Source organism: Lepisosteus platostomus, chromosome 8 (genome assembly GCF_059453375.1).
Source record: "Lepisosteus platostomus isolate fLepPlt1 chromosome 8, fLepPlt1.hap1, whole genome shotgun sequence".
Taxonomy (NCBI): Eukaryota; Metazoa; Chordata; class Actinopteri; order Semionotiformes; family Lepisosteidae; genus Lepisosteus; species Lepisosteus platostomus.
Window position 1 is genome coordinate 37,349,369 of NC_142618.1, and position 17,542 is coordinate 37,366,910.

Below are 17,542 nucleotides of genomic sequence, written 5' to 3' on the forward strand. Positions count from 1 at the left end.
GTAGGGCTGCTGGCATTTTTTATAAAATAAAAATTACTCCTAACTTATAACCTTATAATAAAATAGTTTCAACTTGATTTACAATATACTCAAAGCTAAAAGATTAAATGTAAAGCAATAGGAGGGAATTAGAAGGCAGTAATCTTAATACAGATTCCTGTGGCATGGAAGAAATGTGTGAGAAGACCTATGAATAACCACTCTTGCTTCCTTAAATATGACTGATAGAATCGGGCCTTGAGGCTAAAGAGCTTTTATCTTAAATCCCTGACTCTTCTATGCTTTTATTTGATATAGAACTTTGATGACATGTTTCAGGTTGAGCAAATGGTTTCTTTTTTAAATATCTAAAGTATCTGCGTAAGTTTCCCATTATCTTGAGAGACATTTCATCTTTTAATGCTTTACTGAAAAAAAAAAGTCTCCAATGTAATAAGATGTTTCCTTCACAATAGGTTTTCATTACCATTCCTTTTTTAAGCTACGGTACTTGCCTTCTCCCTATATGTTTCTTGTTTAAGCAAGTTGTTTTGGCCACTTAATTTTAGCTTTTTATTTGCTTTCTTCAACACATAATAACGAACAAGTAAAGGTTTATTCCACGCTGAAAAGAGAAGAAAATAAAAACACTTTCTTCACTTTTCGGCATGGAATAAACCTTTACTTGTTCCTTTGCAGCCTATGCAAATTGACGCAGGTACCGTCTTGAGCTACTTCATAATACATAAAACTAAAAAATTACTAGATAGTGCGAAAAATCTAATGTCATTGGTTAACCTGAATTGGCAGGTATGTCTCCAGTGTTACCCAACCCTGTTTGGAAATGAAGGGCAGCTACATTCCTAGGATCCAGGACAGGCCCCTAGTCTATATATCCTACTGTACCTTATTTCCCATTTCCCTGTCTATACATGTCATATATCCCAAACTGCAGTAATCTTACAATGTTCTTATGCGCAGAAATGAGGAAAGCTGTATGATTTTTGCTTAAGCATTTTCATCATTATAGCAATTCTCATTTGTAACTTCTTAAGCAGCGACAGTCTTTTTCCTACAGGTCTTCTGGCTTTTTTTATACCTGGGCTCTTAGCGGCCTGTTTCCCACTGAGAAATATCTGTTCTCTGCAGCCCCACTGGCCTGAAGGCCTCCAGGAGTATCAGTACTCTAGGATGGATTCTTAAAAGACATATCTTTCTTGTTGTCCCTGCTCCAGTTCTTGTAGAGCACACATTCAGTCCTACAGTGGTTTTTTTACAGCTTTTAAATTTTCATCAAACAGTTGGAAATGATGAAAATTCACAAACTGTAACATGTATCACTTGAAGGCATTTAGATCACAGCACTCAGGTGGAATTAAAAAAGGAAGAGACCTGGGTGAACACTACACCCAGCAGCAGACATGGTACCAGTACAGGTGACATCTTTCCAGTTACTGTCAGCTGTCACTGTAACAAATTCACCATTTATAAATTATCCTCAAGCAAATGCTGTAGTTTAGCTTGGTTTTCTGTCAATAACAAATTGTACTTAATGAGCTCAACAATTAATCCAAACATTTTTGTGCATCTAGTTTGATCATTTTCAAATCTCTATGAAGCATATTTATTATTAAACTCAAAAACATTAACTGTTTGAACAATTTATAAGAAAGTAATAAAATCTAACTTTCTGACTTCTGCAACAGCAATAGCATTTGCAAGGGCACACAAACTTGTGACTGAGTCCAACGCACTCTTATCTTGCTGCCACGGATGATTTGCTTTAGAGCTTTTCAAAATTGTCTCCATGATTTAAAAGCTGCTAATTCAGCCAAATAAAAAGTTCAATACTGCTTTATAGCCTGGCACAGTTAGAACTGAGAACTAAACAGAACTGAGCTCAGCAGAAACACAGAGGTATGGTTTTAGGAGGGTCTAGTACAGTATATGAACCTCTCTGAACCCCTGAAGTTTCGAAGGCCTTCCACTGATGAGCTCACCTTGTGTTCTCTTAAAGGGTAAACTCATTTACTAAATGTTTTACCTATCTTGGAAGCAGTCTCTTAAATGTACATGTAAAGTGCTATATAAACTTATGAAATGAAGAAAACCCGGTCTCTCCTGTAAAACTTACTCCATATTAGCACAGGTTCTGCTTATTTCATGAGTACCTTCCCATTTCACAGAGATTAAATAAATGGAACACATCTCAAGTTGTGCCTGAAGACTGATCAGTAACATTCATGGCCCTTCTCTCACAAAAGAACTGAATCTAGTCTTACGAGGACTAAGTTAGCCTAGGGGGGTACTTCAGAAAACAGTAAAATGGACACTAGAAAACAAGTGAAAACTAAATGGATGCAGACGCCACATAAATACCTTTTAAATGTGTACAGAACAAAAACAATCCTCTATCATTTGTCAAGTGTTCATCATGTGTCCACTTACAGGTATAATAATAATAATAATAATAATAATAATAATAATAATTGCTTACACTTATATAGCGCTACAGGTATAATAATAATAATAATTGCTTACACTTATTTAGCGCTTTTTCTGGACACCCCACTCAAAGCGCTTTACAGGTAATGGGGACTCCCCTCCACCACCACCAATGTGCAGCATCCACCTGGATGATGCAACGGCAACCCTAGTGCACCAGAACGCTCACCACACATCAGCTATCAGTGGGGAGGAGAGCAGAGTAATGAAGCCAATTCATAGATGGGGATTATTAGGAGGCCATGATTGGTAAAGGCCGATGGGGAAATTTGGCCAGGATGCCGGGGTTACACCCCTACTCTTTTCGAGAAACACCCTGGGATTTTTAATGACCACAGAGAGTCAGGACCTCGGTTTGACATCTCATCCGAAGGACGGCGCCTGTTTACAGTATAGTGTCCCCGTCACTACACTGGGGGCATTAGGACCCACATGAGCCGCAGGGTGAGCGCCCCCTGCTGGCCCCACTAACGCCTCTTCCAGCAGCAACCTTAGTTTTTCCCAGGAGGTCTCACATCCAGGTACTGACCAGGCTCACACCTGCTTAGCTTCAGTGGGTTGCCAGTTGTTAGTTGCAGGGTGATATGGCTGCCAGGTATGGTTTTGGAACACACTGAGAAATGAGCATCTTATCTTGCCCCTCACTGGGGAACCCTACTTCAAAATCAGATAGCGCTGTTTTGAAAATGGTGAGATTTCTCTTCTTTTCACTCCTGCAGTCATTTTGCTAACAATGTTACCAGTACATAGAAATAGCTCTGTAATGTTAATAAGAACAGCCCTGAAAGGGGAATTGAGAGGTTTATTCTGTAAGCCCCCCCCCTCCCCCCTCCAACAAATACATATGGCTAAAACAAAAATGCGAGAACAGGAAACTAGAACGCTTCATCTCTTTATGTTTTTGTAATAAAAAAGGGAACGCGCAACAATTCAGAAACACCTATAAGAAAGGTAATTAAAAAAACACATGTAACACAGCTCCGTAAAGGGAGTCAATCCAGAACAAATGTCCCTGGGGTCATGACCCCAATCCTCAGTCTGTAGCCAGTCCAGTGGGCAGTGCCGCCACCTCCCATCAGGCTTGCGCTGTCTCCACGGAGAGGAGGGGTTTGGGCGTGTCCTGCACAGCCTCCCTCCACTGTGGGTGGAACTAGTCAGAGTCCGAATCGCTGCTCTCTTCTGTGGAAGAGCTGCTGGTTGCCTCTGATTGATCATCTTCATCTTCATCATCGTCCTCATCCTCATCGTCATCCTCATCTTCTTCATTCTGGAACCGGGAGAGGAAGTGGTTAAGAAAATGTGACCCACCCAGGACCACGCTGCTAAACAGGATTCCTAAGCCAGGAGGGCACCAATTTCATTTTTTAAAAGAAATTATACAGTAAATTGTTGGTTATTGGTCCTTAATGAAACATTCTTAATCTAGGACTCATATGAGTTGTAAAAACAGTGGTGATTTTAAATGTAACAATACGATGCTAGCTGGTCTGAAATCCTGGACTTCTAATGGACCTCTTATGCACCAAGTTAAAATTTCTAACATTCAAAATTATAAATGAAACCCGGCCTTTGGTACAGCTTGATCTAACTCATCTGTGCACCACGAAGACTTAGGACTTCGGACATGTGAGTTCTGTCACATGTTGAAAACAGCAGGAGTGAGTCCTTTTCTCCTGGTGTTTCTAAGACTTCCTTTGGACTGGATTGTATTTGTAATGTACACAGCACATGACTGGCTAGTGTCACTTCCAGTTTCACAGAATGCTCTCATTTCTTAATCTCTCTGCTCCTGCCATATCAGTGGCATCGACCCGTTATCCTTAACGTTTCATCTGGGGCACACTACATTCATTGAAATGACAAATGTTAAAAAGCTACAACACTGCGATTGAATAGCTGCTCTTAGGTTTTAAATCGATCTGTATCTTTAAGGGGTAATTTGGGAAAACAAGAAATGTTTAAACGAAACTTAAAGCCTGTAGCACTGATGTTACAGTTTTGACTTAGCTCAATGTTTTATAAGTATTAATTTTTTACAGCAATGGATGTCTGATCACGACATACATATGACAACCCCTTTTAAAACAACACTAGTAACATACGACTATGTGATTTTAAGGATTTGATAAAAAGAATGTAGAACTGCTTTCTTCTGTCGCTTACTATGCTACAATCTGAAAGTGATTCTCAAGTCACAGCATCACCACTCTCTTACCTCCTCTTCATCCTCTTCGCTCTCTGAGCTGCCGGACGTTTCCTCCTCCTCTTCTGAGTCAGAGGAGTCCGTCTTCTCCTCTTCCTCCGAGTCTGAAGTTTCCTGGTGGAGACAGCCTTGGTTATCTCCCCATGCTCTCACACGCAGACAAGTCACTGGCTATGGATTCAGACAGCTTACTCATATACAATTGTATCCTGGTGTACCTTCTAAAGAAGTGCACCATGTAAACACCACATAACAAATCAATTTTCCCCTCCAAGACTGATGTAAAAAGGGGGGTGTCTGGGACCCGGAAACAGTCTACACGTTCACAGTTATCTGTGCAGTGCAGGTGCAAACGGACGCTTTCCACCATTGCTTCATGCAAAACTCTTAATGCACTAAAAACAGGTAAAAGCACTTCCATGTGTTTGTCATCTGCGCCAATTTCTGCCTTACGATTTGGTCAGAAGAATTTGCAAATCTTTGGGTGGTGGAAACCAAATCTTGGTTCAGTATACTACAGAAGCGATACATTTGCAAATCAAGAGATAAAGAATCAACATATAGGGGGTATTACTGTACGTATTTATACATGACACATTCAGAACACACTCTCATACATGCTCACATATTCCTTTCTTTCCCTTTGACTTTTATTCCATATTCCACTGAAAAGAAGTTCGACATTATGTGAAAATGGATGTGGCAGATTTAAATTAAAAAATGTTTGATAAAAAAGACTTATTAGCATTGTGGGGTATCCCCACATTGGCTGTAAAAAATGTTACCCTCTTTGTGGGCATATTTTCTCATGTTGTCCACACAATGCAGAGATGCAGGAATAAGAATAGGACCCACAATGCTCAGCAATGGTATTTTTATCTTGTAATGCTCAGGAGGCGTTGGCAGGGTGTACACTTCAATTTAGAAAATAAATCCTTCCATTTACATAGCACTTTTCAGGCCAAAGGATCCCAAAGGGCTTTAGATACACTGATGAGAAGCGTCCGTCTAAGTGACACGAGGCCGTCATTAAGCACCGAAAGTCCCACTTCAGCGCCAGACAGTCCGAGCCTAGAGGGGTATTCACCGAGAACGCCCGGGCAAACACACCAGCCTGTTCCTCTTTATTAGGTACACAAAGTATAAAAGGGAATACTTAAATCACGTAAGACATGTAAAATAGATAAGACTGCTATTGTGTGAGAAACCTGTTCTCTCCAAAATTATACAGGAACAAAGCTCACAGAATGCCCCCCACAGCCAGCGCTGGGGGAGAGCTGGAAACCCCCCCTCACTCACCCACACACACACACATTCCCAAGTCCCCCCCGGCGACGCGAGCGGGCGTTACCTGTGACCTGTATGCCAGCGCTCTCCTGCCCCCCCCGGCCCCCAGTCCTCTGGCACTGGCACCTACCGCCTTCCCCTTCCCCGGCACGCGCACCTTCGCCCCCGGGCCTCCCGCTTTGGATGAGCTGCGCCGTTTCTGCAGGGAAACCGAGGGAAGAGGGGGCAGAGTTAGAGAAGAGAACCTGGTCCCGGCGAGCCCCAGCCCTTCGGGTTAGCGGGGTGTTGCGACGCAAACAAGCCCGCAGGCTTCAGCATTCAAGTACCTTCATTACACTCTTTTGCATCAAAATAATGTAAAAAAGCTATTTGAACCACTCTATGCTTCCTGAAAGTCCAGCAGTATTTTAAAAGTCTGGGCAAAACCAGGAACTGCCACCACACCTACAACTGTTTCATGGCTTCTTCTACAGGCAGATCCATGCATTTCACTTGACATAGTACGAACTTAAAGGGGAAACATCATTAAACAAATGAACACATGCTATAAATATAACGAACACTGCTAAATATTACCACAGAAGAGATAAAACAGTACCCATGAGGTACCTGTAGAACATGACTGTATTCATGTAAGACATCACCTAACAAAACCCTGAACATAATCCTGTTCAGAGATTTGATTCCAACAGCAAGAAACCAGAAATTCTTCAATTCACCAACAGATGTCGCTATTCTTTAAAATATTACAAGGTAACCGCATTAAAAAACTAATGTTTCATTTTCCCAAAACATGTTTTTAAATTTGTTTAAACCTGCGTTTCAAATTAAACAAATTTCCTCAATTTGTATATGATAAATCTATTCAGAATAGCATCCTGTGCAAAAATACACAAAGTAAAGCTATCGGGTTTAAGTCCCTCAGCTCTTTGTCTGATGACTTCGAAATACAGAAAGCAAAGGTAAATATATTTACAGTGAAGCATCTTTCACAAGTGTTTAACCTCTTTTACAATTAGCAAAGCAAAATGTAAACCAATAGAACAAGTATTCATTCTGCAATTTCACAGCCTCTCTTGCATTGGAGTCATTTAGGACACCAGATAAAACTAGTGATGGTGGTTCAACAGCAAGTTTTAGGAAGTATCTATATCTGTATCTGTATCTGCTCATTGGGCCGGAGCCTTTCCTGGTTTCTGTGGTGGGAAACAGATGAGAAAGAATGTGACTCCCCTCCTGGACAGGACGCCGGTCCAGGGATAATCTCCCAGGATTGCTAGTCCCCATAGCTTGGTGGAACAACTGTGATACAGTACCTCACTCAAGGTACAACTGTACTGTCTACAGCAGATCTGAGCCCAGAGACCTACACACTATGTTACAAAGTTATGTCACTAAGCAAGAACTGGTTCAGTTTAATTAAAAACTCGGATGGAATTGACTGTTGCTCTCCAGAGTGAGGGATGAAATTTAATTTAGCCCACCTATTCCAAAGGAAAATATATTTTGTACTACAGGTCATGGTCATCATTATTATGTTTACAATATTAATTTAAATGCATTTACAAATAGTAGATAATGCATTGTTCATGCCACCACAAGACATTATTCCATCATTTACCTTTTCTGTTTCCCCACATAACCTCTCGATCAATTTACCCAGCACTGTGCCACTGAGAAATGCAGGAAGAACCATGATGAAATTAAGAACAACACAATACTCGCAAACATGCTTGTGCGCATATAAGAATAAAATGCACAGACGTGCAAACAGTCAATGAATCAGTACTCACCGTTGAAGTGAACTCCTTATAAACCGCTCGTTCCTGAGGCGTGAGAGACTGAAACAGAACAGAGCAAGACAGCACTTTAGAGGCAGTTGTTCCCTCCAAAGTTAGAGCAGCTCCAGTGGTGCACCCACACCACTGAAAACCAGCCCTTTGTGTGACTGTGACCAGGAAATTACATCATGAACAAAGAGAAATGATGCACCAATGAAAAAGTCTCATGAATGGCATTCTATGGGTTTCATTACTGCAGCTCATGAAATACCAACCTCAAAAACACCCCATATTTTTCTAGTTTTTAAAATGAGAGGAATTCACATTGTTAAAATGGCATTATCAGAATAAATTAAGCTATTTTTGAAAAAAAATGGCAAACCCTGCAAAACGCTACCCGTAAGTAGCCGACTATTGTTTTCTGCTTCCTCCTTCATTCTCCCTGCTCCCCCTCTTACTCCATCTCTTTCTATTCTTGTATCTCCTCTTCCCTCTCCATTCCCACCATGTTCCTTCTTTTTTTCTCAAGTCTCTCCCCCTTTGAGCCTCTTCCCCTGCTCCATTTCTTCCACCCCCCTTTACCTTGACCCAGGCCTCGAGCTCAGCCTTGTACTCCACTTGCTGACTCTCCACCAGTTTCTTATACTTGTCTTTCTGGCTCTGGCTTAGCTTCTGCCAGCGCTTCCCAATCTCCACCATCCGCTCCTTGAGGCTGAAGTGGTTCAGCTCTCCATTGGTCAGGAGCTCCTGTGAGAACATCTGATACCCACTCCTGAGAGACAGAGAGGGAAAAACAGGAGTCAAAAGTGAAAAAAGGTGCAGAAAAAAAGACAGGACAAGAGAAGAGGAAGGGAAAAGTTGTGGAGTACAGAGAAACAAAGGAATGTTTAAATAAAATGCTGCAGAGTATCACAGATTATAACACAGCTGGACCTCTTCAGTCTTCGACATTCAGAGAGAAAACTAGAATTGCTTCCATGATCTGTGTTACAATCCAGACAGTCTTATTGACTGGCAATAATGACCCACGGTAAACCGTAAAGATGATAAACAGAAAAGGGAAAACCTTTGTCGTCGATGGTGAACCAGCTTGTCTTTTTAAAGTTGTAACAGTGTATACTTGAGTGCCTTCGTGTGTGTGTACATTTCTGGAAATTCTCACTCACACAGGTGGTTTCTTGGGCTCTCCATCAAATTTCGGTTTTCTCTGGGCCTGAGCAGACTGTGGCGTCCTCATCTCCACCAGCTCTCTCTGCAGGGATGAGACACAGTTGTCAGACACACACACAAGATGAAAACACTATTAAGAAACAAGCTATTCAACCTATCTTCTATGTCACACTGAACAAAGTAGGAACAGGAACCAAGTAAAAATATGTCACTGTGTCATGGGGTAACGTAGACCCCCAACATACTGATATACCTCGTATCTCTTCTGGTCTTCAGCTGCCTTCTTAATCCAAGGGATCTTCTCCTTCTTCTCCATGGCTTTCCAGGTAGATTCCATGGCATTCTGTGCCTTCTTCCTGTCATTCTGCAGGAGGAACATGAATGCAAATCAGACTGCCACAGCACAAGACCTGGGATCTCTAACCAACTATAAGGTTTTTGAAAAACCCTGGGGGACACAGGGAACCGCAGATCCTGTGATGTATTTGAACAAAAATATGATTTTCTAGCACAAACCCACCAACCATCAGCAAAACAAGCCATCATTACAGCTCTGCTCTTTTGTATTGTCCTAATTGTGGACTCATTAACACCAATGAGTCTCCCCACCAAAGCCACAAGTTTCACCATGAAAACACCCAACAAGCACATCTAATTTCCTTTCCAATTCCATAAGATTTCTTGCCCCATTTGCATTTTCAGCCACAGAAATGAGTTGATGCTTAGGAGCCACGTTCATGGACAAAGCTATTGGTCTAAAAGGTGGATCAACACAGAGCGATCAATCGACATCCCCTCAGTATAACTGCGCAGGAGAAGGCATGGTGGGAAGATCAGCATCAATGGGATGTGCGGAGTCAATACAGACATGTGCATCTTGAAACTACAAGAAACGTCTTTACACAAAGGGTTGTGGGAGTGTGGAACAAGCTACCCAATCATGTTGGTGAAGCCAATATACTCTGGTTAAATAAATTGGTTGTATAAAGACTAAATTACACACCACTGTATTTCACTCCCATAGTCTCACCCTGTACTTGGCGAGATAGTCTCCGATGACACTCTGCTGCCACATCTCCTCGGCCGTCTTTGGCGTCTCTGGTAACCGCACCCTTTTCTTGCCATCATGTTTGTCCTTCACCAGGCTCTGTACCCGCTGGTCTGGCACATTGTCCGCCTCACGGTACCTCTCCTGGCACAGAACACACAGCATGCAGGTCAACTCCCTGGGAAGGATCTGGAACCTTTCTTCACATTTTCTGAACTTCTGTCTGAGCAGGGAAGGTTCTTCTAAGGAAGGCAATATCTGTTTTTTTTTTAGTATATTATTATCTTATAATGCCTGGGCTGCTCACCAGAGAAATGGTGTCAATGTAACGAGAGGTGTGTTCCTGTATTATCTGTAAAAGCTCCAATACACACAATAGACACTTTAAAACACTTATATAAAGAAACAGAATAATGTGGTGGTCTCTACAATTGGACTGTGCAGACGCTCTAATCTTATCTTTGTCTTGCAGGAATGTTCAGTGGACAACATGCTCAGGCTGTGACCAATATCAGCCACAGGTAGCTCAGTGGCCTCCACTCCCCTTCTAATCTTAATCCATGAGGACACCTTGCCTTGACATTTTTGACACTTTGAATTGCAGCTTTAGTTTCAGACATTATGGGTCAAAAGAGCTAAAAATGCAAAAGGGGTAACACTGAAACAATTAGCAATTTTACAATCCTACTAGCAGTTAGCAGAGTTACCTCTCATTAGCAGAGTGCTTTTAACCTGGAAATAAAAATCATGACACATTTTACTAATGTATATTTCATAATGAGGAATTTCTTAATATTCTTTTTACTTTTGTTTCTTAAATGGAGCATTGAAAATTCATTCTGTGAGGTGTGAGCATACTACAATAACTGGGTGCAGCTAATGCAGCTCATTGTGAAGTGTAAAGCACAATGACAACAATTTCTGCACTTAATTCTAACCCAATCATTCGCCAAGTGCCCTAACATGACAACAAAATACATGATCTATGAAGTTCTGTGCTCCAGGCTATTGGTGTTGAACTTAACAGTTTAAATGAATTACACCAAACACCAAATCATAACAGACACCATAAAAGACCAAATTATACGGTCAGCAGCCATATCACTCTGCAACTCACAACTGGCAACCCACTGAAGCTAAGCAGGTGTGAGCCTTTTCAGTACCTGGATGGGAGACCTCCTGGGAAAAACTAAGGTTGCTGCTGGAAGAGCTATTAGTGGGGCCAGTAGGGGGCACTCACCCTGCAGCCCATGTGGGTCCTAATGCTCCAGGATAGTGACGGGGACACTATACTGTAAACAGGCACTGTCCTTCGGATGAGACATAAAACCAAGGTCCTGAGGACTGTGGTCATGAAAAATCCCAGGGTGTTTGTCGAAAAGAGTAGGGGTGTAACCCCGGTGTCCTGGCCAAATTTCCCATTGGCCCTTACCAATCATGGCCTCCTAATAATCCCCATCTATGAATTGGCTTCCTTACTCTGCTCTCCTCCCCACTGATGTATGGTGAGCGTTCTGGCGCACTATGGCTGCCATCACATCATCCAGGTGGGGCTGCACATTGGTGGTGGTGGTGGAGGGGAATCCCCATTACCTGTAAAGCGCTTTCAGTGGAGTGTCCAGAAAAGCGCTATATAAGTGTAAGCAATTATTATTATAAAATTCCTCTGGAACAAAAAATCACAATTATTTCAGTAAACAAGAGTAAGAACTAGACATTAATGGCTCTCTCCTTCTAACCTTTAGACCATCTAAGTTAAAGGTGGAACAGAAGAATGACTATTAGACACAGATTAAGACTGATCTAATATTTCCAAAGCCACTGAAATACAGTAAACACTCAGTTGGACATTGGCAGTATCTCACCTTGCCTGAAGGGGATTTGGCCCGGTGAGGGCTCCCGGCATTCCCCACCCCTAGTCGGCTCCCTCCCAGCTTCTCCTCTGTGAGAACCCTGTCTCGCTCCTCTTCTGGCAGGCTCTGAAAATACAGCACTGTGAGCAGCTGAGACAACACGACTGCACAGATACACACCACACTGCAACCAGCACTGTGAGCAGCTGTAACAATACGACTGCGCAGACACCACACTACACCGAGCACTGTGAGCAGCTGGGACAACATGACTGTGCAGACACACACCACACTACACCCAGCACTTTGAGCAGCTGGGACAACATGACTGCGCAGACACACACCACACTACACCCAGCACTTTGAGCAGCTGGGACAACATGACTGCGCAGACACACACCACACTACACCCAGCACTTTGAGCAGCTGGGACAACATGACTGCGCAGACACACACCACACTACACCCAGCACTTTGAGCAGCTGGGACAACATGACTGCGCAGACACACACCACACTACACCCAGCACTTTGAGCAGCTGGGACAACATGACTGCGCAGACACACACCACACTACACCCAGCACTTTGAGCAGCTGGGACAACACAACTGTGCAGACACACACAACACTACAGCCAGCACTGTGATCCTCTGGGACAACACGACTGCGCAGACAAACAATATACCCAGCACTGTGAGCAGCTGAGACAACACAACTGCGCAGACACACACCACACTACATCCAGCACTGTGAGCAGCTGGGACAACATGACTACGCAGACACACACCATACCCAGCGCTGTCAGCAGCTGAGACAACACGACTGCGCAGACACACCGCACTACAGCCAGCACTGTGAGCAGCTGGGACAACACACAGTGAATACACTAACCAGGAACATTTCCAATAATTTCTCCTCCAACATGACATTTACTGCACTTTTTCTATACCAAAATAAGCTTTTAAAATAAAAAAAATTTGATTACAAATTTTAAAACCTTGTTAATAAATTTTCAACACCAATGCTGTTTCTTCTACTATTTACTCCTTTAAAGCTTTATAACACCTTCCCAAAAATTATCCATATTCTTTTAAGATAACCTGATACTTAAACACAGTGCAATTTGTAAACAGATGAGGAAAACAGGTCTGCTTACACAGCACACATCACACATAGACCATGAATGTGAAACAATGGCTTAACAACATACACACTGCAATTAACTAGAAAAGCATCCACCTTGCAGACCAGGGTTACACAACTGCAGTCCTGGAGTGCCTTAAGACCTTTAGTAGCTGAAGACCTGGGATAGGTGTTGAATAAGTCATGTTAAGCCAATAATTAAGTGAATTAGAGCTGATGTAGAATTGAAGATACTGTAGCCCTCCAGCTCTGGAGTTGTGTAGCCCAGCAGTAAAGACACCAGACACTATTGATACACACGCAGGGAACCCAGTGTGCCATCAGAAATCACACACCTCTAAAAACCTCTGAAGGTCGATCTCATACTGCTTCTTTTTCTGAAATGTAACAAAAGAACAACACAAGATTAACAAAATGACAAGCAATATTTTTTTTTAGATAAACTGGAATCACCATTTTAACTGTCACTCACAGGGGCAGCTATGACACCTGTAATATATGTATTCCTGTTGCTGCCTCTTGAAATAACAGAAGATCTGTTCAGGACAGACCCATCAGAACAGGTCTACCTCCAGACCTGTTGATCTAGACTCTACAATCTTCTAGATCCCACTTCAAGAGCACCCTGCCCGCAACCTCTGACCTGCTCGCAGCGCTTCTGGAACATGTCCTTCTCCCTCTGGCTCATCGTTTTCCACCGCTTGCTGCACAACACCATGCGCTCTGTGCTGGGGACATCCTTCATATTGACCATCAGCTCCGCGCAGTACAGGGAGTAGCCATTCCTGCAGGTAGCAGGTAGAATCAGTCCTTCCTGCTTTCTGCCGAAACACACTGGCAGTGTGCAGTAACCGTGAAGGGCACATTGCCAGACAATATGGACAAAATCATCAATTTACTCTTTAAACATGAACCATGTTTTGGATTGCTATCCATCTTACCATGGAAGAGGGATATACATGAACTACAAAAGCAATTCACAAGAGACAAGCAATTCAGAAAGTAACACACTGCTTCAATACAACTTCTGAGACCTGAGCCTCAAAGCTCCCGTCTTGGAGTCTTGTTTTATCAAGTAATCTGAACCAGACACCTGATTGACTTCCACCTCAGGTCTAGAAGTTCATGACATAAGGAATCAGCAAACTTAGAAGGAAGGAATCACAAAGTGTTTTTCAATTTATCCATAATTTTAAACAACACCACCACACTAAAAAAAATAAAAAAACATCAGTGCTCACTTTTTGTTTTTTTGGGGGGTTTTGTAGCTTTTATACGACCACACTAAAAGGCTTGCTGGTGTTTGTGAACAGTGAGACAGGCAATGATGACAGTGAAGAACAGCAAATGGGTGAAAGAGTAAAGCAGGAGCAGGAGTGATGCTAAAACAGAAACACATTCACAACAGCAAAATAATAACAGAATTGGAAAAACATTTTACTTTTATGGAATTAAATGCAGTAAATAATAGCTTTATTAATCTAGAACCCGCAGGAGTCAAACTGAAAATTCGGACACACAGAGAAGAATCAAAAAGAAGCTGAGAAATATAAATAAAAGCACAAAAAACAGAAAGTATGTTTTTGAAGCTGCTTTTCTGGATTATTACAAGAAACAGCAGGAGAACATCATGCCAAACAGACTAGATTGACTGAATGGTCACCCCTTAGTTGTACCCGTTTCTATGTTCTTGAAATAAATAAATGGAATATGTCTTGAAGAAAATCCATAAATACTAAAGCACCGACCGGGCTTGTTAAAAACAGAACTGCAAATAATACACTGGGGTTGGTAGTGAAATACAACAAGAAACGACTTCAGTCTTCAGTCTTTTACAGACTTCAATTTTCCTTCTGTAAAACATCACAGCGAGCTGGGACGGCTGAGGTCAAGGCGACAGTGTACGTACGGGGGCGGTTTAGTGGGCCGACCATCAAACTTGTCCTTGAGTTGGCGCTCTGCCTTTGTAAGGACTGACTTGACATGCTCCTCCGCGTTACATTCAGGGTGTGCCTCAAGGTAGGCCTTCATTCTGTCCTGCACGGAGAGAGCCAGCACATTCACACAGCTACCACTGATCTGATATTTCCCCATTCCTACACCTCTGTACCAGGCCCCGCAGATGCTCAAGGCAAAATATTATTTTCCTGTCTGCAACAGTTTGCAATACGTGTTTGATAATAGTTAATTCTATTGTTGCCAAACCAAGGTTCTAATTATACCATGTTTCCCATTGGCCTCTTCCAGCTGTAGCTGAGCAGGGCAGTCTGGCTGAGGCAGAACTGTAATGTAGAGACCTGGAGAGATGCAGTCCAGCAGCTACAATAAACAGCCTTCATTTTCTCAAGGCCTAGAACAATTTGCCAATGATACGTTAAACAGATAGTGTGTTCAGTTAAGTAATTTAGATTACTTAATTGATTATAGGGGTGATAGATTACTTAATAGATTAGGGCGTGGATCTTGGCTAATTTACTTATGCACATAAACATGTAGAACAAAAATCAGAATATCCTTCAGTACTAGTATTCCCTTCACTGAAACACTACTTGCTTAATTGATTAAAACAAATTGGAATGGAGAGGCCTCCAGGACCAGGGTTTACAGACCACTGACCAGGGCAGGTCAGACAGCACAGTTCTGCCTCTCAAATGCAGCCGGACCAGACTGTCTTGGGCAGAATTGTGTTAAATAGAGAGTGTGCTAAAACCTGTAACGACGTTTTAAATTTGAATAATTTTACCTCAACAAGCAAGCAATCAAATATGATTTGTAACAGTCAACCCCAGAGAGCACAGATTGCTGAACAACCAGTGTACTCAGACGTTCCTCCATTTCCTGGTCCCCTCGTTCTCAACACCTGGACCCCTCACCTCATAGTCCTTCTGTAACTCCAGGGCCTTGCTGATCCACTTGAGGCGCTTTTTGTCAGACAGCTGAGACCACTGTCTGCGCAGGGCCTCCTTCAGCTCCTTCTGACTCACCTGGAAGAGGACGACAGGCAAGAGGAGGAAGTGAAGAAGGGGCCACACTCAGAGCAGTTTACCCCTCCATTCACGCCGAACTCCACATCAGCTTCCTGAGCTGTGCTCTAAACGACTGGGCGTCATGACTCAAACTGCTGTGTAAAGGATCATGTCTCCATCCCTGCTGTTCTCAAGAAAATAAGCACTCCAATTTCTTTCCATAGCTTTTAATTTTGCTGTGTACTGTGATGCATCGGTTACGGTTCCACACGTAGCCCATTTTTAGTCTACTTTTCCTTGTAAGGATCTTACTAGGAAAGTGCTTGCATCATCCTGTGGCCAAACGCAACCTCCTCCCCATAAACAGTGCCACTCACATCTGGGTGTAGCTTCATGTACGTCTTCTTCTCATGGTTGTACCAGAGCTGCTGGGGGGTCTTGGGCTTTTCCGGGATGTCCGACTTCTTCCTCTCCTGGATGAGGTCAGGATGCTCCTCCCTGGAAAGGACGCGGTCACATGAAACAGAAACATGAACGAAGACCTTCGTGATTGTTTAATGTTCTTCCTTGAAAAACAGACATAGAGCCCAGGTGTTCAAAATTTTAACAAAGCCACACAGAGGTAACTGAGTGAGTGTGGCAATGTCATCCTGAAGGTTTTGATTACAAGGAATGTATATAATTCAATAAATCTACTTTACTTACTCGACTTTGTAAGAACTTTACATCTTAACATGCTTCTCACACGTAAGAGAAAGGGGATTATAGCCTACACTGAATTGTGCCTGTGTATATCTGTGAAACTGGTGACAGAAGTATGGTGATAAAGTACGGACAGTAGGTGCTAATACACTACAAACTGTCCAAGAAACACAGACATTACACTACTTTTGAGAAGAATCCAAGGTTGTGTCTGCATTATTATGAAACATGATTTAAGCTAAAAACATTCAGACATTAAACTGGAAATTCTACAATATCAACTTGGATAACATAAAAATATAAACTTTCGGTAAATGAACAGTATGGCCCCATCTAACAGCTGTGACTTACAGGCAGAGGCAATAAGGGTAAACTCAGATGACTCCTGCTAATCTGAACTGTTGTCTGTTTGACATTTCAAGAGCAGAAAGACCACTAACAAAACAAAGCCACTTACTTGAACCGAGCCATGTTCTTCTTAAATGACTCCTTCTCCTCCTGGAAGTCCTGCATGTACTTCAGCTGTGAGCAAGGACAAACAATTAGTCCATGTGCAGGAATTGCGATTTATGATGCTGTTTATAGGCCAACAGGAAAATTAAAACAATGGGGCAGAGCGGTGGCACTGTGGCTAAGGATCTACACCTGTGGCTGGAAGGCTGCCGGTTCAAATCCCACAGCCGGCAGAGGAATCCTACTCCGTTGGGCCCCTGAGCAAGGCCCTTAACCCCAACTGCTCCAGGGGCGCCATATAAATGGCTGACCCTGCGCTCTGACCCCAGGCTTCTCTTTCCCCGTCGGTGTGCCTGTGTGTCTCATGGAGAGCAAGCTGGGGTATGTTAAAAGACAAATTCCTAATGCAAGAAATTGTATGTGGCTAATAAAGTGATCTTACCTTAATGGGG

The 17,542-nt window shown here is 42.6% G+C and overlaps 1 protein-coding gene across 5 annotated transcripts in view; it reads right to left on the reverse strand.

The window, feature by feature from the left end:
- Window positions 1-3,360: 3,360 nt before the first annotated feature.
- Window positions 3,361-17,542, reverse strand: part of ubtfl (upstream binding transcription factor, like) — a 30,107-nt gene continuing 15,925 nt past the window's right edge. For 4 of the 5 annotated variants that reach the window (XM_088643306.1, XM_088643305.1, XM_088643307.1 and 1 more), the window contains 15 exons: window positions 17,095-17,159; window positions 16,313-16,433; window positions 15,843-15,953; window positions 14,879-15,006; window positions 13,613-13,754; window positions 13,305-13,346; window positions 11,839-11,952; window positions 9,956-10,117; window positions 9,179-9,289; window positions 8,922-9,007; window positions 8,338-8,527; window positions 7,768-7,815; window positions 6,039-6,173; window positions 4,700-4,801; window positions 3,361-3,751 (listed from right to left, as the gene is read on the reverse strand). In XM_088643306.1, coding sequence (XP_088499432.1) covers window positions 3,635-3,751; window positions 4,700-4,801; window positions 6,039-6,173; window positions 7,768-7,815; window positions 8,338-8,527; window positions 8,922-9,007; window positions 9,179-9,289; window positions 9,956-10,117; window positions 11,839-11,952; window positions 13,305-13,346; window positions 13,613-13,754; window positions 14,879-15,006; window positions 15,843-15,953; window positions 16,313-16,433; window positions 17,095-17,159 — 1,674 coding nt within the window. In that variant the 3' untranslated portion in view covers window positions 3,361-3,634. The remainder of the gene's footprint in view (window positions 3,752-4,699; window positions 4,802-6,038; window positions 6,174-7,767; window positions 7,816-8,337; window positions 8,528-8,921; window positions 9,008-9,178; window positions 9,290-9,955; window positions 10,118-11,838; window positions 11,953-13,304; window positions 13,347-13,612; window positions 13,755-14,878; window positions 15,007-15,842; window positions 15,954-16,312; window positions 16,434-17,094; window positions 17,160-17,542) is intronic. The other variant, XM_088643308.1, reaches the window with a different exon arrangement.